Source organism: Eretmochelys imbricata, chromosome 1 (assembly GCF_965152235.1).
Source record: "Eretmochelys imbricata isolate rEreImb1 chromosome 1, rEreImb1.hap1, whole genome shotgun sequence".
Classification (NCBI taxonomy): Eukaryota; Metazoa; Chordata; order Testudines; family Cheloniidae; genus Eretmochelys; species Eretmochelys imbricata.
In genome coordinates this window covers 227,203,993-227,229,035 of record NC_135572.1, presented here as the reverse complement: position 1 = coordinate 227,229,035, position 25,043 = coordinate 227,203,993, and the positions used below count along the sequence as shown (strand labels likewise).

Below are 25,043 nucleotides of genomic sequence, written 5' to 3'. Positions count from 1 at the left end.
TTCAGATCTTATGGACTAGACTAGATCTTCAGATCTTATGGACCAGACATGGAGCACCCATGGAAAATATTAGTGGGTGCTTAGCACTCACTGGCAGCCAGCTCCTCCCTGCCTCCCCAGCGCCTCCCTCCCGCCCGCAGCCCCACTGATCAACTTCTCCCTCTACCTCCCAGCTGTTCCGCGGCATGCAGGAGGCGCTGGGAGGCAGTGAGAGGAGCAGGGATGGGGTGTGCTCAGGGGAGGGGACGGAAAGAGGTGGGGAAAAGGGGGGGCGGGAAGAGGCGGGGAGGGGGTGCAGCCTTGGGGAAAGGGGTGGAGTGGGGGTGGGGCCAGGGGAGGAGTGAGGGTGGGAAGAGGCGGAGTGGGGGTGGGGGCAGGGCCTGGGGCAGAACAGCTATCGAGCACTCCCTGGGTAGAGAGGAAGTCGATGCCTATGTTTCTGGATCAGAATTATCCCAGAATGCATTTTGCCTGCGATGCCATGGAATGCCTGGAGAATGCAAGCTTTATAAACAGCAGCTTGTCAGGTAGAGGTTTACTGAGACACTGCCATGGGTTGTATAACCTTTTTAGAAATGTGTGTGTAAGGGTTGAGTGGAGCTCTAGGGCACAGAACAACTTACAGAATGGGGTAGAGAGGCTGCTTACCTGAAATGATTCAAACTATCAAAAAGGTTGAATTCCGTGGCCTGATGCAGCCAACCATTCACGCACAAACATGAGCTCAGGTCCCATTGTAGTCTGCTTAAGTTTCAACTCTAAGAATTTCCAGTTCTTACCTAGCATCTTCTGTGAACAGGTTAATTTACTAATCTAAGGGTTTGGGGAGATTGTCTTGTGTTTTAAGAAAACACTTAAAAGCCATTGTTATAAGAAGATGCATAGAGGCCAGACTCCTTCCTAAAGCAAGGCTTAGAAATTCCACAGGAGTGTAAAATGTCCAATATACAAATCATGTTTAAGTGCTTTGGTAAATCAGGGCCCCTATTAGGATGGAGGTTTGAGGTCTTTTGTTTTGTTTTTTTCTAAACCTGTTTTCTCAAGCTTAGAAGTAAAGAGGCACACTTTGACTCCTGGAATCACAGAAGTCAGAAACGGAAAACATCTCTTAGATCATCTTGTCCACCTCCTCAGCAGAAAGACCAGGGCCAGATCCTCAACTTGTGTAAATTTTCATAGCTTAACTGAAGTCAATGGAGCTATGACAGTTCACACCAGCTGATAATTGAGCCCCAAGTATTGAATAGACATGGAAACTGAATTCCCCCTTTTCCCTTCAAGGTGTCTCTCTCCATGTTGCAATGAAGGCACATTGTAAGGGAAGTTTCCACTGTTGTTACCCATGCTGTACCTGTTCTCTGGATAAACGGAGGACTATATTCTCCAAGGATTTGAGGCCTTTTTTCAGCCCTAAATTAGCTTTAGAACATAAGAACAGCCATAATGGGTCAGACCAAAGGTCCATCTAGCCCAGTATCTTGTCTTCTGACAGTGGCCAGTGTCAGGTGCCCCAGAGGGAATGAACAAGGTAATCCTCAAGTGATCCATCCCCTGTTGTCCATTCCCAGCTTCTGGTAAACAGAGGCTAGGGACACCATCCCTGCCCATCCTGGCTAATAGCAACTGACGGACCTATCCTCCATGACCTTATCTAGTTCTTTTTTTAACCCTGTTATAGTCTTGGCCTTCACAACATCCTCTGACAAAGAGTTCCACAGGTTGACTTTAAACTTTAAAATCCCTAATAAAGTCCAAAGCCTCCAGCATTTACTTCTGAGTGGGCTACAGGCAGCTGATTTTATATAACGGTAGGGGATGAGCTGAAAACGAGTGAAAATACAAGAAAGCAAAATGAAAATCTTTGTTGTTTGGCAGGAAAACAGATCTCGAGGCCAGCCACATTTTTCCCAATTTAACCTTGCAGAAAACCTGCTTGAAAGTGCTACCAGAGTCCATCCCAATAGGCCAGAAACAGAAGAAACCAACACCAGTCTCAAGCTGCCTCTGACAGCTCCAGGTACAGTATGAGCAGAAACAATGCAATGCTAGAGAGAACAGTGTAACAAACAGCACTCACTGAGGTGAATTGCTGTAAGAGTTCACTGAAATGCCTTTCTTGGGGAGGGGATAGGGGAAGGGATGCATTAGAGAATTTTTAAATATAATTTAACTGTTGATATTAAAATGTGAAACAAATAGACTAGTGCAAATATATAAGTGACAAGAGGATCATAGAATCAATCATAGAATCATAGGACTGGAAGGGACCTTGAGAGGTCATCTAGTCCAGTCCCCGCAAAGAAACCATGGCAAGGGCTTGTCCGGGACGTGTGACCTTGTTGTGGGAAGGCAAGTCACTAAGGGTCTGTCTACACTTGGAGTTGGGGGTGTGATTCCCGCCTTCAGAAGGCACTACTCTCATTGAGCCAGCACACTAAAAATAGAATGGTAGCCATGGCAGTGTGAGCTGCAGGACAGTCTAGCCTCCCTGACTATCTACCCATATCAGGGTCTCTCATGGGAAAAAATTGGGTTGAACAAAATGAACAATTTTTTCCACGTTGTTTTATTTCATTAATTTTTCAGGTATTTGTTATCCTTTACAATTATTTTTAACAAATCTAGCTATATTTCTAAGTGAAATGTTATTTTGAAATGAAGAGTCTAAATGTTTCATTTTGAAAATGTCAAAACAAACAGTTTCAGCTTTTTAAAAAATATATATTTTTACATATTTTATTTGGCTAAAATTATTTGCTGAATTCTACCCCAATTTGTGAATAATTCTGTTTGAGTGACAAATGCATTTTTTGGCAAATAATCTATTTACCAAAAAGAAAAAAAAATCACCTGGCTGTAGCTGCTCGTCTCATCTCTTTGCAAAAATATTCCCCCTAACAAGGGAGTAGCAGAAGGACCTGGCAATATTTTTCTGGAAATCAACCATCAGTGACTACAAATAAGGGAATGGTAGAGCAAATACATCCCCACGTTGAACCTAACTCACTGCTGAACCTTTGTTATATAAACAGTGCCTAAATACTACTAGGCAATAATTATAGCCTGGTGATGGATCCATTAAAAACATACAAACAGATAGTCATAAGCAAAAATGACTGTCCAGTATATGGTGACTAAGAGTAAATTCTCCCTTCTGATCAGAATGGCAGATCTCAGCTCTGACATTCTGATTTCCTCAGGTTCAGGAAGCCTGTCATATATGGCACTACATAAACAAACAAGACACTTGGAACTGAAGTTGCCCTGTTCTTTCAAGGAGAATCTCACCCTCCTTACAGTATAATTCCATGTGCAGTTGTCAACAGAAAAATATGAACGCGCATTCCCTTTTATTCAAAGGCACTGGTACCAGTGATTTTGAATGAATGGGGTAGGTAAGCTCTAGTCTTTAACCTTCTGCTTTCCCTATGTTTGGACTTGTGGAAGTAAACTTTTTTAAAAATTGACTTGACACAAGGACACAGTGTGACACTCTGGTGACAGGAACAATTCTGGGCTCTTCAGTTGCTGAGAATTTGACTTAAACTAATAAGGCTGGCCTCAGACCAACATGCAGGCAAAATTAAGACAGCTTAAAACAGCTCATTGGTTTGACAGTTCAGCAGAGATCCTCTGTAGCACTGGAGGACTGATGCTAGGTTTAGCCATTATAAGGACTAAATCCACTTGTTTTCTGAGCCCTTTGCCTGGGGGATGGAAGACTGGTGGACTATGCATTTAGCTCTTTTTCGGAGGTGAGAGCATCTGACTTGAGTCAATGTGCTATTGTAAATATGCCTCAGGACAACTGTGATAGATGCTTTTTTTAGAAATTCAGGCGTGGGTCTTCAAAAGTGTTCAGCTTAGGCCTAGCTCTGCTTGCTGTGAAGTCAATGTAAATTACACCTGTGATCTGCATGGGAGTAGAGTTAGGCCAGTGCTGAGTGGATTTGAAATTTCCACCCTTAGTAAAGAAGCTAAAGCGTAACACAAAGCAGCATTAGTACCTTCTTATAACATAACGGATCGCTGGGCTTCTGTTTTCCAGGGTTTATTCATTTTGTTTGGGAGAAGGGAGTTACTGTTAGCAATTTTTGAGTTTTATGTAGATGGCTTTGGGGGCTTGCTTTTTGTATATACTGTAGTGAGTAATGTATATTATTTACATTACTCATTACAGTAGTATATACTGCAATAAGTAATACCTTTGTAATGTTGCCTCATGCACTTGAACAGAGCACTGTTTCAAACGGTACTTCGTTAAAGTGCCCTAGGAACCCTTTAGTGTGTACTGGCAGGATCTATCCTGACTAATTAGTGCTCAATACATTTGTGCACTTCAAAACTCACACCTCCATAGTCCTCATTACAGCTCTGTATAGACAAGCCCTTACATACAAGTAACCATTTCTGGTGTTTTTCCAGGGTTTATTGGATAAACATCAATTTCTTTTCTTTTCTTTTCTTTATTTGTTTGTTTATTTGTATTGGGGGTGTTTTATTGGGATTTATGAGTTAAAACCAAAAAATCAGAAGCCCTACAGATAGAATAAGCAGTGTGCAAATGAAGACAAGCTTCCAAAGACCAGCCACTCTGTGGATACACATTGGCCACCCCCATTTTCCACCCACAGGCGCATTCCAGACACTGTATACCCACAGTTCAAAAAAGGGAACCAATCACACTTACCAAACTTCTACCTACTTAACTGTGGGGGCAGATTAAGTAGTTAAGGCCAAAGAGGAAGATCAGGCAGCAGTGACAGCTGGGGCTCTTTTCCTCCCTTGGCCACCCAAGAAGAAGCATTAGCAGATACTTCCCAGAGCACCTGGGGTAAATCCATAGAGCCCTTCTGTGGAGCACACTGCCTCGTCATGCTCCAGCCAGACTAATCCTCCAGCTGCAAATGACATCAGTGACCTCATGATGTGACATCAGAATGGGGGCTCTAGTGGGTAATCAAGAAATATGCTTAGAAATACAGAGGATAGGTCTGACTTGTTTCTTCAACTCATGCACAACTGCTTTCTAAATAATACATCTAACAGTTTGCACTTAACACCATATTTCTAAGGAGCAAAATATACTTTGCAAACTTTACTTAGCTGAACCTCACTCATGGGAAGTACATAAAGCCATTTTACAGGTAGGCAAACCAAGTCCTAAGGGCCCAATTTTTAAAGAAGATATTTAGGTGCCTAAAGAAGCAGATAAGCACCTACTGGGATTTTCAAAAGCTGAGATCAATGGGAGTTAGGCACGTAGGTGCTGTTGACAATTCTACCAGGCCCCTAAATGTCTCTAGAAGACTGGCTCTAAGAGAATAAATGATTTGCGAAGGGTCACACAGCAAGGCAGAGTCAGGAAAAGAACACAGTTGATAGGGGAGTATAAGAATAACGAATTAATCACTTTACATTTAAAGAAAACTTTTACTGTAAGAATCACAATTGAATTGCATCACCAAGGTATTCCACATTTTCACTGCTGATTTTTTTTTCAATTCAGAAGCCTTGAAATATTTTAGAAACCAGTTAACAGTATATGAGCAAGAAGAAATTCTAAACTATGCAGAGCTGTGGTTTCTTGGTCTGGAAGCTAAAAAGATTGAAGGGTTACCTGAAACACAGAATAATAATTGTTATGATGATGAACATGGCACTTACATAAAGGTAAGAGGGAAAATCATGGTACTGGTATTCTGGGCAACAATATTTGTAGTGACTATTTGTCCACTGCTAGTTGGTCTATATGAGATAAATGAGGGTCTCAGATGACTTGCTAGCAGTTAAATGGCCACATTGCAAACCCATCACTATTGACAACCTGTTTGAATCTCAAAAGCGAAGCTCTGAATGGAGACCCACCTTCCCTTGACGCAAGGTTCATTAGTTGAGGGCTTGTGCTGTTTCTGCTAGTGCACTTCTCTCTCTCTCAACTTGTCCTGTGGGCGTAAGACGTCAGGTTTTGCCAGTCCAGCACCTTTCATGAGCAGTGAATTCACAAACATGCACACCACTCTAGAATATGAACCTTCAATTTGTGCCGGCACCAGAACCTTGCATTTTGTTTCCTTGTCTACTGCAGGTTCTGCATGACCATATTGCTTACCGCTACGAAGTGCTAGAGGTCATTGGGAAAGGGTCGTTTGGACAAGTAGCAAAATGTTTGGATCATAAAACCAATGAACTAGTGGCAGTGAAAATAATAAGGAACAAGAAAAGGTATGGCATGGCATGACTTCAAGAGGTTAAAGGGGTCTTTGATAGGCTGATACTTTTCTATTCATGAGAATAATCATCCCCTGCTTTATTATGGATAATTTACAAGTAATGGTCGGTTTATGCTGTAAGAAAAAGGATGCTTGCTTATTCCATATTTACAAATACTTCTAAAAATTTTGCGTGAGTTTGTTGGCAATAAAATTGGAAGGATGCTACGTCCTGGAGAGTCAGGCATGATGTGGGCAGGAGTGGTGCAAGCTCCCTGCACGTAGCTGGGCCAATGCACCTCATTTCTGACCTACTTCGTCCCCCACAATTCCAGTTATATTCCCCCCACTTCATAACTCTGCCAATTCACTTCTATCCTGACTTGCAAAACTGCATTTTATTCCAATACTGGACTCCCAAATAGCTTTGTTATAGAGTTATCCAATAGGGCTTGTTATAAGGCTTGTTTACATGGGGAAGTTAGTGTGAAAGGGTTAAGATGTGAATTTAAAGCACAATAGTTATTCCGCATGTGGGCATTCTTATTCTGCACTAAGAAGGCCTTTTTGCAGTTTATCTTAATCCACTTCAAAGTGGATTAACCGAAACATCACAAAGGCACTTTTAGTGTGGAATAAGAGTGTCCCCACACAGAACTATTGCAGAATAGCTGTTCCACACTAGATATTCTAGGCTTTTTTCCCCCCAGTACACAAACCCTTAGACCAGGACTACACTACAAAGTTTTGCCAGCATAGCTATGTCAGTCAGCGGTATTAAAGAAACACATCCCTGACAGACATAGCTATGCTGGCAAACCCTCCCCCACACCAATGTAGATTTAGCTCTACCAGCAAAAGAGTCCTTTGGCCAGTATAGTTTATGTTGTCTGGGTAGGGGGTTTGAAAGGAGTTTAACAAAAGAACTCCTTTTGCCAGTATAAGCTGAGTCCCACTTGGGGGCTCTGCCAGGATAGCTATACTGGTATAGCTGTATTGGCAAAGCCTTTGTAGCGTAGATCAGCTCTTTTACTCTGGAAAAATCCACAAGTGCAAAAAAGATGGTAAAAACCATAGGAATGGCAGGGTTATTCGTAAAAGAGATTAAAAATCTTAGGACTATTTAGTTTGGAAAGGAGAAGAAGAGGAAAATTGAATAAAAGGAATGATATGTGGAAAACCAGGATGGTGCTTGTATTCATTCCTCCTCGTAGCATAAGAACAAGAGAGCACGATCAAAAGGTAGCAAGCTTAAAATTGACAAAAAGGGAGCACTTTATTTTCCCAGCATAGAGTCAGTTTGATGAAAATAAGAGCCACAGGAAATCATCCAGGCAAACAGTGTAGTGTGATTTTAAAGGGTTTAGCTGTTGATACAGAAATGTATAAAATATACAGGGAATATTCATACCTATGCTGAGGACAAAGCAGAGCATCTTCAGAGGCTGAAAAATTCCCCGCTCTTCCAACATGATATAATGTTGCATAGTTAGAAAATAGGGTGGGGGACAATCACCTTCCTATGAAGCATCCAGCAATGACCCATTGCTGGAGACGGCATACGGCATTAGGAGGACCAATAGCTGGCTCCAGCATAGGAAATTTTACAGTATGGTCCTACAATTTTTCTTCCCCTCTTAGTAATGGCCAGGCTTGTTCTACTAAGCAGTGCTGTTGTACCAGGCCCAGAAAATTTTACTACTAAAATTCTTGGGGCCTGATCCAGCAGCATTGGAGTCAATGGGAGTTGTGCTATTATCTTAAGCAGGAAATTAATTAGGCCCTTTCATTGCATGCTTTATTCTTGCTTCAGTAAGCCTCTTGTACAGATACTATAGAAAACTGAAGACCTTGCTACTCTTGGGGTGAAATCTTGGCTCTGTTGAAGTAAATGGAAAGACTCCCATTGATTTCACTGAGGCCAGGATTTCACCCTAGATGCTCAAACATGTATTATTTGAAACATTTTTTCATTCAATTATTTTGCCAGCCAGGTTCAAAATAACCAGAATAGATAGTGGTTAGCATTATGAAGTCAGCATTTGCCAATAATTACCACACAGTATTTCTCTCTACTTAGACTAGGAAATAACTCTTGTAGTTCAAATTCTACTGTGTGGTAGTTACCGGTCACTACTGATTCTTTAATGAGAGCCGTTTGTTTTGTATCTGTGGCAAGATCATGTTGGTTGTAGTATTCCATTTACAATTAGACTAAATTAATCAGGTCCTCGCCATATCATGTGACTTTGTCCTATGCATGTAGATTTCACAATCAGGCTTTGGTAGAAGTGAAGATTCTCGATGCTCTTCGGAAGAAGGACAAAGACAATACTCACAATGTTGTCCATATGAAGGAATGCTTTTACTTTCGCAATCACTTCTGCATTTCTTTTGAACTGCTAGGGTAAGGTATATATTCTTCTACATATATCATGGGCCAAATGATATAGGATCGCAGACCCATACATGTTATGAAGATAACTTGTCTGTTATTTTCTTTCTTTTTACTGTTTTTGAGTAGGGTTGCCAACCCTCCAGGATTGTCCTGGAATCTCCAGGAATTAAAGATTAATCTTTAATTAAAGATTATGCCATGTGATGAAATCTCCAAGAATACAGCCAACCAAAATTGGAAACCCCATTTTTGAGTTGGTCGGTTGTGTTTTTTTCTGGTTCACACCATGTATGTTTAGTTTACAGACATCTGTGTTAATTTACACATCATTTCCTCTCCCTGCACACCCCACTATCAAGAGCCCTTGAAAAAGGATGGGGAACAAAGTAGAGAAAAATGGCCTGAGAATGTAGAAAGGACACAGATGATCTATTTACGTATAGGGCCAGATTGTGGTATTTAGCCACAGCCCTGAGAGGGATACTTCCTTTTCCCAAGAGGCACAATCCTTCCCCTAGCTCCCCAAAGCATAGAGGGAGCATACCTGATGCACCATCCAATGAGATGTGGTTGAGGCCCCTCCCCACCCTTTTGGGGGGCAATTTGCATCCCTGAGTGGTGCAAAGAAGAAGCAATCTCTCAGCACAGAGCCTGGGATTGACCTTAGCTCTTGGTGCTCACGGGTAGATGGGAAAAGGCTCCTTATTAGACTTCCTCCACCACATACACCATGTGCACCCTTATTAGAACCAGGCACAATCTGTGCATAATTCTTGTTCTGTGCATGTTATATTTCTTTAGCTGATGGAATGAAATGGAAAAAAAATTAAAAAGTGAATGTAGGGGTTGGTGAACATTAGGGTTTGTTATGCTGATCTGCCCTCTTTTGTTCCCCTTGAAAACTCCTGATAAAGAACATGTAGTTTAGGTGTGTCCTAATATTCAGTCTAACACTATATAAATAGTGCACAGCATTGCAATTTTTAGCAAGGGAAAACAAGCCGTGACAGACTCCCATAGGACATGGTGCTGAAAAATACCCATGATTCCCTCAAAATAGTAACCAGGTGGAGATGATAGAATAGGAGAAAAATACAGGAACCAGCAAGTGAACTTGACCTTTATAATTGCATCTATTGTCTCACAAACATGATAACAAATATCAGGAATGTGGGGTGTGTTTTAAAATGATTATTTCAGCTGTTTTTAAAGATACTGGACGTCAGAAGTTAAAAATACAATGATTGTTATTGTTTTGTGAATGTACTTTATAGGAGGAAGTTTGGAGAAATCATGGACATTTTTATTTTTCACATTTCTTGTAATCAAATGTCAAATGGGAGTTCAAGCAATTGCTTAGTTTTCTGTTTTCTAAAAAAAATCTTCTCCAATTGCATACAGATGTAGCAGGCTTTTCTTCCCATCCATTCTAGTATTCTCAGCATGCTGAAGACTCAGCAAATTATTAGAAGACTTGATCCCTGACTCTGACCTAAACTCAATGTCACATCCAGCTCATACTGATACATGTGAAAATGTGAACTCTGCCACGTGTGCTGATTAACATGACGTAATCAAAGGCCTCTTGGGTCCAATAAAGGCACCAGCCTGGGATCTCAGAAAGTCACTGTGGGAAAATGAGAGGAAAAGAGCTTCTGGCTATCCAGCAAGTTCATCCCCTTAAAAGAGACCTGGAACCTCTGACCATAACATGAAAGCATATTTTTGCCTTATCGGCCCAATGGTAATTTAAATTATTAGTAAAGCAATAACTTGATTGATGAACGTTGTTTCCTACAGAATGAAAGCACCATGTACTAGCTAGTTTGTTTTCTAATGGCCAGACTCTGCCCATCCCTTGTGTGGATGTGCAAGAGAGGGAGGTCCCCCTATATACAGTGTCTTGCACCTATGCTCAGTAACTGGTCAGAATTCCATTGGGGAACACAGCATCATCTCCCTTCTAGTGCTTGCATAGGTCCCAGCTGTCTGAAAGCAAGCTGGGTGAGGGCAGGGCAATAGCTGTGTCCCCAGCACAGTTGGTCAGATGCGTAGCAAGAAGCATGCTCCACCGTCTCCAAGAGCGATGAAGCTGTGACCCACTGTGACCCACAACCCCTAAGAAGAAATCTGCCTAATTCAGCCAGAATTATTTCTGGGATTCCAATGGCAACACAGCCCCTCAACACACATCACACCAATATGTCTCCGGCATACAGGGAAGAATCTAAACCTAAGATATTTCAGTTATTCTGAAAATTGTGACTCAATTCTACAAAATGCAAATGCTCTTGGTAAACCTTTGACACCTACTAGCAAGGTTGCCATTTTAGTTCATTGCTAGGCCCTTCTCCTACTCCTATGCCTCAGTTTCCCAAACTGTAAAATAGCAATTATAATCATGGTTACCTGCCTCAGAAGAGTGTTGCTTTATCATTGGTAAAGTAGTTAGGGGTCCTCGATTGAAAGGCACATTTATAGAAAAGAGGAGTAATCCAGTGGTTAGTGCACTAACCTGGGGCTTAGGACATCTGGGTTCAATTCCCTGCTCTGCTACAGACTTCCTGTGTGGCCTTGGGCAAGCCACTTTACCTCTCGGTACCTCAATTCCCACTTGTAAAATGGAGATAATAGCGCTTCCCTTGCCGGTGTTGTGGTGATAAATTTGAGATTGTGAGGTGCTCAGATACTATGATAATTGGGGCTATAATTGTAGATATCTAGAAATGCAGACAGTGCAAAACTACAACCAGGTAAAACAAATTTCATTGCAGACCTGAAAACTGGCCCAAGTTCATGGAAAATGTTTTGAGTGAACCTGAACAGAATGCTGAGTAAACCTGAGTTGAGCTCTCAGCAACACTGGAGCAGTTTATGGTTTCAGGAGGAACTGGAGAATTTGGTGTTTTGTCCCAAAAGCAAACCATGGCATTTTGGGGGGAGGGCTGCTTTGAGTTTTATGAACCCATAACTCAAAGTGAAACTCACACAAGTACAAACCTATGCAAAGTGAAATGGGAGAAAGGCTTATCCGCATGACCTGATATACATTGACACTGCTGAGCTTTTCAGTGCTCTAGTGAACAGCATCACTAGATTCTTATTATCAGCCCTACTGCAGCAGCACCATTGCACTTCCCATCTCCTTTCTGGCCATGGCATTGCCTGGTGGGGATCTTGCCTTGCTGAGGAAGGTTGAAGGAAACAGCTAGTAAGGGAAGCCTCTTTTTCTGTCTTATGTTTGTTTACTTGTTTTGCCCTTCCCGCTCCCATCAAACCACACATGACAGAAGTTAGTCACGTCACTTAATGCACTATTGAAAGGTGCTCATACTACATTGATGAGGACGGTATAAGAGCAATGGAAACTATACAGGTATTTTATCAAGGATGATTTTCCTTGAGCATCTGACCACAGGCACTGAGATACAAAGGAATTTATGGAAGGTGCCAAGTCAAAGGTCAATTAAAAAGAATGGGAACTGGACCAAACCTTTCTATCTCTTATTCCGCCAGTGAGAACGCTATTCTGCATGGTGAAAAGTAATGGATTTGTGACACCTGGTTCAATAAATAAATGTGTCCCATTGACATTACTCATCCATTAGATCTGGAGGATCAAGATATTTATGCTTATTATATGCAATATAACTTTCCCAAGGAAAACTTACATGTTGTTTTATTCTGGGTGATTCCTTTCTCTCATGTAAGGAAAACAACAAGAGGCTTTCTAATGAGCTCTAAACTATTCATGCCATAAACCCAAAGTGCCCTGGTCTCTCTGTCTCATCCCACAGAATAAATTTGTATCAGCTGATCAAAAAGAACAAGTTCCAAGGTTTTAGTTTGTCTTTGATTCGACGATTCACTCAGTGTGTGCTGAGATGTTTACAAATGCTCTACCAGGAAAAAATTATCCACTGTGACTTGAAACCTGTGAGTACTGTCATCTCATTATAAACCACTTTGTACAGTTCTTCTAAGGTGCATCTTATCTTTCACAAATAGAGAACTTCTGAAAGGATCTTTAAAACTCAACAGTGATAGGTAGAATCTATGATTCCTCTAAGGATACTTGTAGCTGGGGGATGTTATTCTCAGTTCAAGTAGACATACTCATGCTAGTTCGCTAGAAATAGTAGGTAGCAGTGCCGAGTACATACCCTCAGGGTCTGGGTAGGTTTGTACTCAGGGTGGCTGGTCCAGGATCCTGGCTCTGCAGCAACCTTGGCTTGAGCCAGGGTTCTCAGGGCTTCCAGGCTCCTGTTGTTGATCCAGGAGCCAAGCCCCAGTTAGAGAGGGGGTTTCTGGGACTTTGGGACTCCCAGCTTCATGGCAAAGAAGCTGGAAGCCCTGACATGGTGGAGTTGCCCCAGAGCTGCAGACCCTAGAAGCCCAGGGGCCCTGGCCACAAGGGGGTCCCTATTTCCTCCTCTTACTCTTTCTCTCTCATAACTTTCATTTGGAGTTTTGCTTTAGTTCAAATAATTGGGCATAATTGCCCTCCGCTATCAGTAAAGTGTATGAACAGGCAAGATAAAGTGATTTATATTACTATTACAGAGTTAAGCATAACCTCATCATATTGTACGTTACTTTTACCAAAGAGTTCACTAACCTACTGGGGTGTTATTGTCTTTCCCCCTTTTTATTTTTCCTCTGTAGGAGAACATATTGCTATACCACAAAGGTCAAAATTCAGTTAAAGTTATTGACTTTGGATCAAGCTGCTATGAACACCAAAGAGGTTTGCAGAAAAGTCAAGTTGATGTAATTTTCTTAATTAGATTTCTTAATTTTTAAAAACTGGAAAAAATGTTTATTTCATTGAGCTAATACAAGGACACATGCCCATCATTTGCATCTATTGAACTAGTAAGCCAATGGGGTTCTCCTTGTGTCACCTACCAGCGCTTTCCCCCACACTGCTGAGACTGATCTACCACCTTTGATGATGATGGTTGATGATGATATAGAAATTGCTCTTAGCGGGTGTAGGGAGTTGAAATGCTTCCAAGTGAATAGCCCCACTGATTTAAAAAAAACTTACTCTTTTCAGTGGGGGTTGACAGGATCAGACCCTGAGATCCTTTTTTATTTGCTAGTTAAGTTACAATTCATGCATTTTTTGAACCAAAAGTATTCTTTCCCTGAGTTGTGGTGGAATGAAAACAACTCGGGGCACTGGAGATAAAACAGCCATTTTAAAGAGATTTTTAAAATATTTTTTCTTGATAAGGTTTAAACAAAACGTACAACGAATAAACAAAACAAAACCAATAAACAAGAAATTAAACATAAAATGTGTCTTATAGCTGAATTGATGACAAAGAACTCACAACACTAAGAATAAATGTGTCGTTCAAAAGTGATATAAAGGTGAGGAAGATTGTAGCACTTGTTAAATGGGAGAAATCTATATAACATTTTCACTAAGCATGGGGGGAAAAATCATGTCCTGTGTTCTTCTCTTTCTCCCATTAAACATGTTTCTCCACTCAGACAATATATACAAATTCTGCCAAGCACCCTGCTCTGGATTTTGGGATGGTTGGGTTGAAGTCAATTAGATTTACACAATCTGTTTTTGAAAGAGAGGTTAATCATTTTAGGCTTTCTGATGTTTGGATACAAGACAATAAGAGATTCACCCTGGAATATCTCTGGAGAGGAATAATTTGAAACATAGAAATTCAGTAGAAGAAATGTGGAGCATGATTCGTCTCCTCTTAGCTTAAATAAGACGGTTTTTTAGACCCCTGGGAAGCAGTAACTGAAAGATACCGAAGGGCAGGTAGTAGAAGACAAAGTTAGATATTAGTTCATAGGATGATATGGCACAACCACAACAAAAACCCAATAGTGTGATATTGGCCAAAGAAACATGCCATATGTCGTCCCTTCCTATGCAGTTCTGGAGAAACTGCATCTAGAATACTGCTTATGTAGCTGAGCACCTTGCTCCCAGAAAGGTGTTGAACTGGAAGGAGTTAAAAGAGCAAAAGAATAAATAAAAAGGTCAACAGGCTAGTGGAATTGATGTAGGAGGGGAAAGTGACAGAGCTAATGTACCATCATTATATTTGGTTTGGCTGAATACCAATTAAAAGGGATTAGTTTACTCACTATGGTCCCAATGCTGGAATGTGACCTGCTGGCACATGTGTAGAGTCCTAGTTAAGACATTGGATGAAATTCTGACCCTACTGAAGTCAATGCTAGTTTTGCCATTGACTTCAGTGAAACCAGAATTTCGCCGAAAAGGTCTCTGAAGGTGTGGATTGCTTTGTGCTAGAAAATCCCGTTGCAGGACTGGGGCCTATAGAAGGGGAAGAATTGTTTGGGGCTGGTTCAAGGTGTATAATTGCATGTAAGGGAATTAACTAAGGATATTTGGCTGAATAATATCAGGAAACATTTCCCAAGAGCAAGATCTATTGCTCTGTGAAGTAGTTCCCAAAAGATGTGGGGAAGCACCCATCACATGCAATTTAAAATGGAACTGGATGAAGTATTAGAAACATATACTAGGGAACAATCCCTCTCTGGCTTATAAGGAAATAAGATATATTTGTCTTTTCTAATGTCTATGGTTCTCTAATATGAATTGCTGCCCTGACAACACTATGTTCCTTAGTGTCCAATTTTCTTTCCTAATGCAGTGTATACGTATGTTCAGAGCCGATTTTATCGCTCCCCTGAAGTGATTCTTGGTCACCCGTATGCTACTCCTATTGATATGTGGAGCCTGGGGTGCATCATGGCTGAACTTTACACAGGCTATCCCCTTTTTCCAGGAGAGAATGAAGTAGAGCAACTTGCCTGCATCATGGAGGTAGCTTCTGGGATATTTTAGTCATAACATCAAGGTGCTGTTTCCTCCATCCCTTACATGCATGTCTTGGAAACAGAGCATTTTGTAATTTGATGAATTGTTCAAACAGTACCTTCCCCGGGGGTTCATTGACATGAGTTTGCTAAACTGCACTCCCAGCAACAGAATGACACATGAAGAGACTCAAATATTTTCTGGAGCTGGGCTGGCTGTGAGAGGGAAGCTTATCACAGCCAGGGGGCCCAGTGAGAAGGAAGAGGCAGAATGTGAAGCTGCTGCCTCCGCTTTGTGTGGCAAACCAGCGGCCTGTGGTGAACGTTGTCGGTCTGTTCAGTCACTGTGCTATTTCTGTCTTTATGGGGAGCACACTGTAATGTGATCAGAATTGTAGGGAGCGGTTCTGACCAAAGAAGTATGTTTGAGTCTAAGGGGGAAGCAAAGCAAAATACAATATTTTAATTTTTCTCCTTTTCCTAATACATTTTTTGTTTGTACTGCCATGTAATGTACCTGGGGCCAACTGGGAAAATGATGCAAAAGTTATGGCAGGTACAATGTGTTGCAGTCAGTCTTCTAGGCAAGTCTGACTAATGAGAGCATATCACTTTGTTGCCCAGCATCCTATGCTAGCTCCCTGTCTGATTTTAAACCCAGGGCAAGCCCTGACTTAGCAGGTGCAAAGCTGCTGCACTGTCCCTCTCTGCAGTCTCCCACAGTAACTACGTTGATCAACAGGAGTGCTATTCTTCAGAGTCCCCCTGTGAAACTTCCACGGCTGGGGAAAGAGCTGTCTCAACAGAGGGATGTAGGTGTTGTAGATGCTATTAGTCAGATCAGAATGAGCCCAACTGTGAAAACAATTCTGTTTAAGAAAGACCTCCATTAATGACAGAGCAACTTAGCCTGGCAGCGTTCTTTATGGAAGATGACAACCATCAAAATTTATCTACTGTGAGAAGACAGCTTAAAATGGAGAGTGTGAAGTCCATTTTCAATCAATTATAATGGATCCCATGGTTCTGTATATGGACCTTAGATACTGTATTACAGGGAGAGGCACATTAAAAATGAGGGTGGGTTAGAGAGAGCTGTAGACATTTCACTCCATGCATCTGAAGAAGTGGGTTTTTTACCCACGAAAGCTTATGCCCAAATAAATCTGTTAGTCTTTAAGATGCCACCAGACTCCTTGTGGTTTTTGTGGCTACAGACTAACACAGCTACCCCTCTGAGACATTTTACTGTAAATTGCCACATGTAAATAAGAGGAGGAGGAACAGCATATCCATCTTTAGCCAAGGCTGCTAGAGATGTTGAAGAAATAGTGAATAACTCCTCGTATTAATTTTCTGTCTTGAAGATATTGGGTCTTCCACCAGCTGATTTTATTCAGACTGCATCAAGAAGACGAACGTTCTTTGGTAAGCACCTGTGATTATCTTTCTTTATTGAGTATCAATAATATTATCAATATTATAATTATATATAATCAATAATATTATCTTTCTTTATTGTATCACTCCCTGGGCTTTTAAGTCTCCTCTCTGCTATTGCCTTTGATGTGCAGGTGGAGAATGGGGTTAGAAGAACTTCAGATTCTTCTTACCTGGGTCACCACTTCATTCAAACTGCTTTTAGGAACAAATATCCATAAGAAATAAATAATTTGAGGACTATACAAAAACTCAGTGATGTGCTGTCGATAGTTTAAGGTCCTCCCACTGCAGAGATAACAGAGGAGAGACTGAGAAATCTATGTTTGTTTTCCTGTTTTAAAACAAGTGTTTTCTCATTGCTAAAACCATGGAAGGAGGCAACACCACTTAGGAGACAAATCTGTATTAAGTGCACTTTACTAGAACTGATTATTCTTTGGTCCTGAAAAATATGCAAAGTAAAGTGGTAACACAGCACAGCATTCAATCCGTATAATTTCAGATAGCTATGCTAGAGGGATTACTCACACAGCAGTGCAAGCCATGTACTGGTGGGATGGTTGTAATATGGGAAAACGCATTTCATTGCTCTCATAAGACCCTGTTCAGGACTTCTTATTCACACTGACTTCAATAAGGATTTTACCCTAAATAAGGAGTCAGAGTTTAATGCCAGAAGAGACCACCAGATCATCTAGTGTGGCCTCCTGTGTATCACAGGTCACCAGCACCACCCAGCACCTACACGTGAAACCAAACAACCAAAATGAAACCAAAGAATTACAGCCCTCAGGAGAATAGACTGTTATGTGCCACAGGCAGAGACTAGGAGGGACCGAGGTCCCTACAATGATAAGGAAATGATTAAGGGAGATATACAAGAAAATCCCTTCCCACCTATTGTGCTCAGACCCTGAGCATATGAGCAAGAACCAACCAGCCAAGCACCTGGGAAAGAGAGAATTCTCAGTGCCATCTCACAGGCCTGGCCCCAAGTAGGGTTCATTGTGTTCTAGCTAAATACCAACTGGGTAATTATGTTCAACCTACCTACCATTCAACAAGCTTCAATGGAACATGGCATTCTTCACTTCCTGTCCTAAGCAGCTGTGTAGTGCATTTCTGTGTTGTTAAACAGTTGTCATGTTTCACCTGAGATAGGTGCAGGTCAGTGGTAGGTAAAGATATTTCTTGTGTGTAAGTTTGTGAAGAACTTTGGGGTCCTTTTGGATGAAAGTCATTATGTAAATGTAAGTCATTTTCCTTATGGATTTAAATCTCTTTGTAGGACTCTGTAAAGTTCATACTACTGAAGGGCAACATTATAACTACAGCTAAACTGTTACTGTGCAAAATGTTTATATGACTTAAAAGCATATTTTGTTTTTAAAGATTCCAGAGGTTTTCCTAGAACTATAACAAACAGCAGGGGAAAAAAAAGACACCCAGACTCCAAGGATCTAAGTATGGTATTAAAAACTCATGATGCTGCTTTCCTGGATTTTCTGAGAGGCTGCCTAATGTAAGTTACTTTTTACTTCTTTATTTTCTGCAGACTTGTTTGACATTAAGTCCCTGCTTTATTTCTCTTAGACCTTTACAAACTTTTGTATCTCCGTTTTTTCACCAATGTTTATTTTATAGGCCCATCCTTGTAGCATTTGAGTGCCTTTGACAAACATTAATGAACTTTTTTGCCCTAGATCCCTAAATGGCCCCCTCAAGGATTGAACTCACAACCCTGGGTTTAGCAGGTCAATGCTCAAACCACTGAGCTATCCCTCACCCCCTACTGTGGACCCTGTCCTGCAGAGTGGGGGCTAGGGACACACATGCCTAGGGACAGATCTAACCAGGAGTCAGAAACTCTGAAGTTCTTTTTTTTTTTTAAACACTCTATTGTATTTAGTATGAAGTACAGTACAGATTGGGCAAGACACATAACTAGAGGTCTACTAAATTCACAGCCATAAAAATTCATCATGGATTGATTATCTGGTCTCCCCCATGAAATCTGGTCTTTTGTGTACTTTTACCTATACTATAGGGTAAGAGTATACAAAAGTACACAGTGTTTCTCAAACTGTGGGTCTTAACCCAAAAGGGGGTTGCAAGCCTATTGTAGGGGGGTGGCAATATTGCCACCCTTACTCCTGCGCTGCCTTCAGAGCGGGGTGGCCGGAAAGAGGCGGCTGCAAGCCAGATGCCCAGCTCTGAAGGCAGCACTGCCGCTAGCAGCAGCGTAAAAGTAAGGGTGGTCTGGAATATATTATATGAATGCATCTGCAAAATTTGCTATTTATGCTGTGACTGACCTGCAAAAAATGTGCTATTTCTCCACGGTTTAAGTAGACCCCGGCACAAAATCTCTCTGCACATTAGTTTTACTGTCTTTAAATTGGAAATAATAATACTGACTTTCTTAACTCATTGGGGTGATGAAAGGATTAATTAGTAAATGTTTATAAAGCTCTAAACCCTGTGTCTGTCTTCTCTAGTTAGACAGTAAGCTCTTTGGGGCAGGGACCATCTACTATTTTGTGTGCTTAGCATAATGGGGTCCCATTCTTCGTTGGTCCTTAGGCGCTGCTGTAATAAACATGTTCAATAATAATAGTAAACCATGCTGGCCTGTATCCCACTCCTGAGGCAACCACCTATTAACTTCTGTCTATTATGAAAATCAGTCATTTAATACAACTCTTGTTCCTGTGACCTAACAATTTTTGAATCCCTGACAAGTCTTTGCCTTTTGTCCCTTGGGTATTTTTTTCTTTTTACTACTTCTATGTACTACTTCTGAAAAAATAAACATAGTTCTGGGCCACTGTAGATGGGAAGGTTTCAAAAATTATTCAATAGCATTTTTTCATGCTAGTTATTGGAGTAGATTCCTATCAACCAGGGGAACCTTGAGGGCAAGTCAAGGTCCAAACATTTCCCAGGAAGTTGTGGGTTGAAATCCTGACTTTATTGAAGTCAATGGGAGTTTTGTCATTGACTTCAGTTATTCTCTTAACTGACACTGATCAACTGCAAGTTTTTCATTGCTGGTGAATACAAATAGCAAACAATTTCTGTTAATCTTCAAGGAAGATACAACTTCAGTAGGTTATCTAGATCATAAACCCTTTGAGGATAGAAACCTTCTCTTCATGCCTGTTGGTAATTGTCTTGCACACTATGGGTGCCATGCAAATGATAAATAAGTACCAACAAATATCATGGCTGTCTTCATTTCTTCCTTCTGAAAAAAAACAACAACCCTGTACATTCATTTGCAAATGAAGTGCAGCACTTGAGCTTCCAGCATGTTGCCACTGTCCCCCTGTTACCACAAAGTAAAGGTGACCTGTTATGAATCAAACTGAGGCGGAAGAAGCAAAACTCTTGGGAGTTGAGAGTGCTGAGCACTTCCCAGGATTGCATCTCACAGACCTGCTAGTATGTGGTGTGATCTTTTATCTTGAAAAATAGAAGTGGTGGAGACTAACAAAACACTCTAGGAAGGTGGATTTAGTAGTATACTGCTGCAAAACTGTCACAAAGATTTACCAGCCTACACACAAAATACTCATCTGCTTTTTACCAGAATGATGGATGTTAATAATCACACTAACAATGTTTTATTCACCAGCCAAAATAAAAGACTTGAACCAGCGAAGGATTGAATTTTGAAAACAATGAACCAGATTTTGCTCTCACTTACATTGATGTAACTTGGCGCCGGAGGAGTTACTCCTGATTTACACCCATGTAAGTGACAGCAGTATCAGCTCCCTTGCCTGTTTTACTGTTATCTATGCATTATGTCAGGTTGGAATTTTGGACCGTGTTCAGCACTTTATGTGCAAGATCTTTGTTACCCGTTATTATTACTTTCCTGAAGAAACCCTCAAAAACAGCTTCAGGATTTACTACTCTGTTTGTAGGGTTGCTCTTCTGTAAATCTCAACTTGCAGTTATGTTGTTTTGAACGGTGACCTAGTTACACAAAAAATCTTTCCCTTAACGAGGAACATCCCTTTAACATTCCAGTGTAGTGGCCCAGTATCTTTCTTACAATGGCTCTGTGGAGTTCTAATGAGCGCCATGGACAGTTTTGACATTAGACTAGTCAGAAGAATGGAATACAGTTTGTATGAGGTACAACTAATTGAGGAAGTACCTATCTGCTAGGGGATTGCAACTGCTGCTCAATTCTAACACCTTTTCTTGGCACTAACATCATTTTAGGATTTTAAGGCTCTTGGGCACATATACAGAATGAATCCTCTGATAATATTGTGATTTGCATGTGAGGATCTGTGGTAAGCATTTGGCTGTTTGATACTGCACAGAATTTGATCAGTAATTCAGGCAAATTTTCAGAAAGCAGAAAGAGGGTTTTGGCAAACGGAATTATGGATAAAGGCAAACAGGCTATTTTACTGTTTGTGAATTTGAAAAATGTCTTCATGGCTCAATTTTCCTGAAGACAATGAAAGTATTTTCTGGCCTAACCTAAGTTTAATGTAGTTTTCATTTTTAGCATTATAAACAAACACTGTTCAATAATTATTTATCATTTGTATATTTTAAGGTGGGAACCTGCCCTCCGCATGACTCCGGATGAAGCAATGCAGCACACATGGATCCAGGAACCAAGAATACATAAATCAAAACAAAATCGCCACTCTGCAAGTGAAAGCTCCTTCTTCACACCAGAGAAGAAGGAGAATGTATATAAACACACACTGTCTGAACAAGGAGGTGCAGTAGTCTGAATATTTGAAGTTTTTTATTCTTAATAATATTCATCGCTTGTACGTGTTGGCAGTTATGATTTTTAGAGGCCTTCATGTCTGAGCAAATAGCTTTGTTAAAAAGAAAGGATGAAGTAATGTAAAATGATGGAATGCTCCATAGAAGCATCGGCCATACCCACAGCCAGAGGTTTCAGAGTAGCAGCCGTGTTAGTCTGTATCCGCAGAAAGAACAGGAGGACTTGTGGAACCTTAGAGACTAACCGATTTATTAGAGCATAAGCTTTCGTGGGCTACAGCCCACTTCATCGGATGCATAGAATGGAACATATAGTAAGAAGATAGATATATACATACAGAGAAGGTGGAAGTTGCCATACCTCCATTGGCCACACCACTTCTTTCCCGCTTCTTTGGTAGAAACAGAGAGTTACCCGGTGGGTCATGTGGTTTATCTGCAGCCCGACAGGCTAAATATAACAACTAAAGGCCCATAGGTTCATGCAGAAAGAGCCTTTATACAGTGATCTTGGTAGGAAAAGAATCAGAGACAGCATCTGCAATCCATCCACAATGCACTTTAGTTCTTAGGGCAGAAAAAATGCATGGGGGTTGGTGGTTCTGTTCCTCTGAAATGTTGAGGCAATAATTGATTGGGCCTTTGCAGATTTAATTTGGGCCTGTGGACACATTACAGTTTCACACTGTCATTTTTTTATTTTATTTCATACAGAAGAAAACACCTGTCAAGACATGGTTGATAAAGTAAAAGGTGAACTGCCTGAAAATCCTACTGCTGCAACTGAAAGACTAACTCTCAATGCAGCTTCCTCAGACACAATGGAAAATAAAGTGCAGCACACAACCAAACAGGTTATTCCAGAGAAAGATCTGGAAAACCCAGTGGAAAAGGCTATCAAACGAGACAAGGCAGAACATAGCAGTGAAACAGCTCTTCACAAAAATTCAATGTTCTTACCACCAATTAAGTAACATTCTGCACAAGCAGCTATTGGTCTGGTTTCTATACCTGCCTGGTATGTTTTGTAGGTAACCATTTAACTGTACAATATTCAAGAACATCATTTTAAATTATAACTCTCCACACATGGGCTGTGCACGTTCGTTAGACATTTTTAATCTCGATTAGTCCAGGTAACCAAAGCAGAATGTGCGTTGAACGTTCCTGAACGTTACCAACATTCTTGTTGTGATCAGAGATTCTTCACAACCCACAGCAATATTTTTAATAAAAAGGAGACTCTAGAGGTGGATAGAGACTTATTCTTGGTATTATACTGGACACTTGCATTCAAAGACTCCTGCTTCTTGGGAGTTAAAAGCCTAGAAAAACCACAGAGGTCACAAGGTCTGAATCTAATCTCATTTAAACCAATATAAATCAGAAATAACTCTACAGAGGTTAGTGGATTTATACCAGCGTAAATGAGAGGAGAATCAAACTCATAGTGTCTCCCTCTCTGAGAGGGGAGAGTCAGATACGGGTCATTGGTAGCACCTCTGAACAGAATTCGAAACCCATGTTAAGTTCTATAGTGACATGCACACTGCAAAGCAGATATTTATAAAAGGCAACAGGAGAGAAGGCTACCAAACCATGGTATGCATTACACCCTTCTACAGGGACCCCACTCCCTTTTTATATCAAACCAGAAGGGTGGATGAAAGAGAGAGTCAATGTCCAGGTGAATGAACCCTCAAAGGGAGTCTGACTTAATGCATTACAAAATCAGATTTATATGACTGCCAGCCCCAGTCATTAACCTATCTTTTGACATATCTTTACAGCACCCAGCACAATGGGGATCTGATCCCTGACTGAGGCTATAGGTGCTACAAATAAGAATAATAAGGACGCTATCCTGCAGGATTCAGGGAATACCATCTCAGTGATCTCATAGTGGTCCCAGAGCACAAGAGCAATTGGGTGGGTTACTGGAGTCACACTATCACACATAGGCTCTACAGGCCAGGAAAAATTCCTGCAGGACATAGGAATGATCACATCAATGACCTCATCAAGGACGAAGACAGGCAAACTGTCCTGTAGGATACAGGGTGACTGTATCAGTGACTTCCTGGAGGCCCTATACCAGGTGATAGAGGGTTGACTGTATCGATGATCTCACAGAAGTGTTGAGCAGGTAAACTGTCCTGGAAGATACAGTCTGACTGTATCATGTAGCTTAGAAAATGTTTGTGCTAAGGGCAAGGGTGCAAGGAACTGCTAAGAGCCAGCAAAGGCATGAAGGCAAGAGGATAAATTGGATGTCAGAGACAGAGCACAGAGTTCAGCGGCTGGAACTGTTTGAAGTACTATCTGTATACCATCAGGTTCCTGCTTGACACTGGAAACTATGGGAAGCCCATGAGTATCCAACTGAAATGCTGATTACCTGTTGGACGCTGCTGATAGTTCTCACAACATTACTACCTGAAACATCCCTGCAATCAAACACTGAAAAAAAGACTATCGCCACTCTCAGAATTGTAGTTGAATAGCAGAGGGGGAATTCAGGCTGTTTGAATTTGATTATTATTCATTCTCCCTCGCTATTGTGCTTAGTGACTTAGATGCTTAGATTACTCTCATCTAAAATAGCTGTTCTCCTCTCAGAGTTACTCACTTGGGTATTTGTCTGCTCCAATTGGATCAATTTGGAACTGCAGTCATTCTTGATTGCACTGGAGTTCCCAGAATGAAACTAAAGACACAGTTTGGCTTGTTGCGTCTTTGCTGCAATTACATTCTCTAGATGATCTGTTTTGCAGAGACCATCTTCCAGTAGCTTTATTATATTCTCTGGCACGTACACTGATATCTCCCAACTTCGCAGTAAACCTGCTGTTGAACATCCCAGGAGCATTCTCAGTGCTGAGGGTGATGTGAGATAGAAAATCATCTGACACTGGAATTCAGTCTAACCATCCTCTCACTCATCAGAGGCAGAGTCTATGTTGATGGTATTTGAGTATAGTTGCATAGCTCCATATTTGTTTCATATTTTCCCTTCCTTGTGTCCACATTTTTCATGTTAAGTCATCAGCCTCCACATCCATCTCAAACATGGTCACCTCCTTCATTCTCTCCGGACAGTGTCTCCTTTAGTTAACAATCAGATTCATGCTCAGAGACCACAGGGATGAGCATTGGGTATAAATTCTTAGAGAGGCAGGCAGACAGCTCTTCTCTTCAGGTGCCTCCACTGCCCTCAAGTTCTCCTGCAGAACAGAAAACAGTGGGTGTGGCCTATCATGTACATGAAGCCCTCCTGTTCTTCATGCAGTAAAAGGAGTCTCCAAAATACAGAGCAAGCCTGTGGTCAGTGCTCTGCTCATTGTGCCTAAGAACAGGCAAAGTGACAAATTGTTGCAAGCCAAAAGAATACCTGAATG

At 41.1% G+C, this 25,043-nt stretch overlaps 1 protein-coding gene across 1 annotated transcript; it reads left to right on the top strand.

Moving 5' to 3' along the window:
- Positions 1 to 427: 427 nt before the first annotated feature.
- Positions 428 to 22,619, top strand: DYRK4 (dual specificity tyrosine phosphorylation regulated kinase 4). Its single transcript, XM_077827496.1, has 12 exons — positions 428 to 527; positions 1,925 to 2,017; positions 5,510 to 5,673; positions 6,089 to 6,225; positions 8,479 to 8,619; positions 12,408 to 12,546; positions 13,276 to 13,357; positions 15,273 to 15,445; positions 16,806 to 16,866; positions 18,274 to 18,403; positions 21,464 to 21,633; positions 22,360 to 22,619. The coding sequence occupies exons 1-12, from the start codon at positions 428 to 430 to the stop codon at positions 22,617 to 22,619; spliced, it is 1,650 nt and encodes a 549-aa protein (XP_077683622.1).
- Positions 22,620 to 25,043: the final 2,424 nt, after the last annotated feature.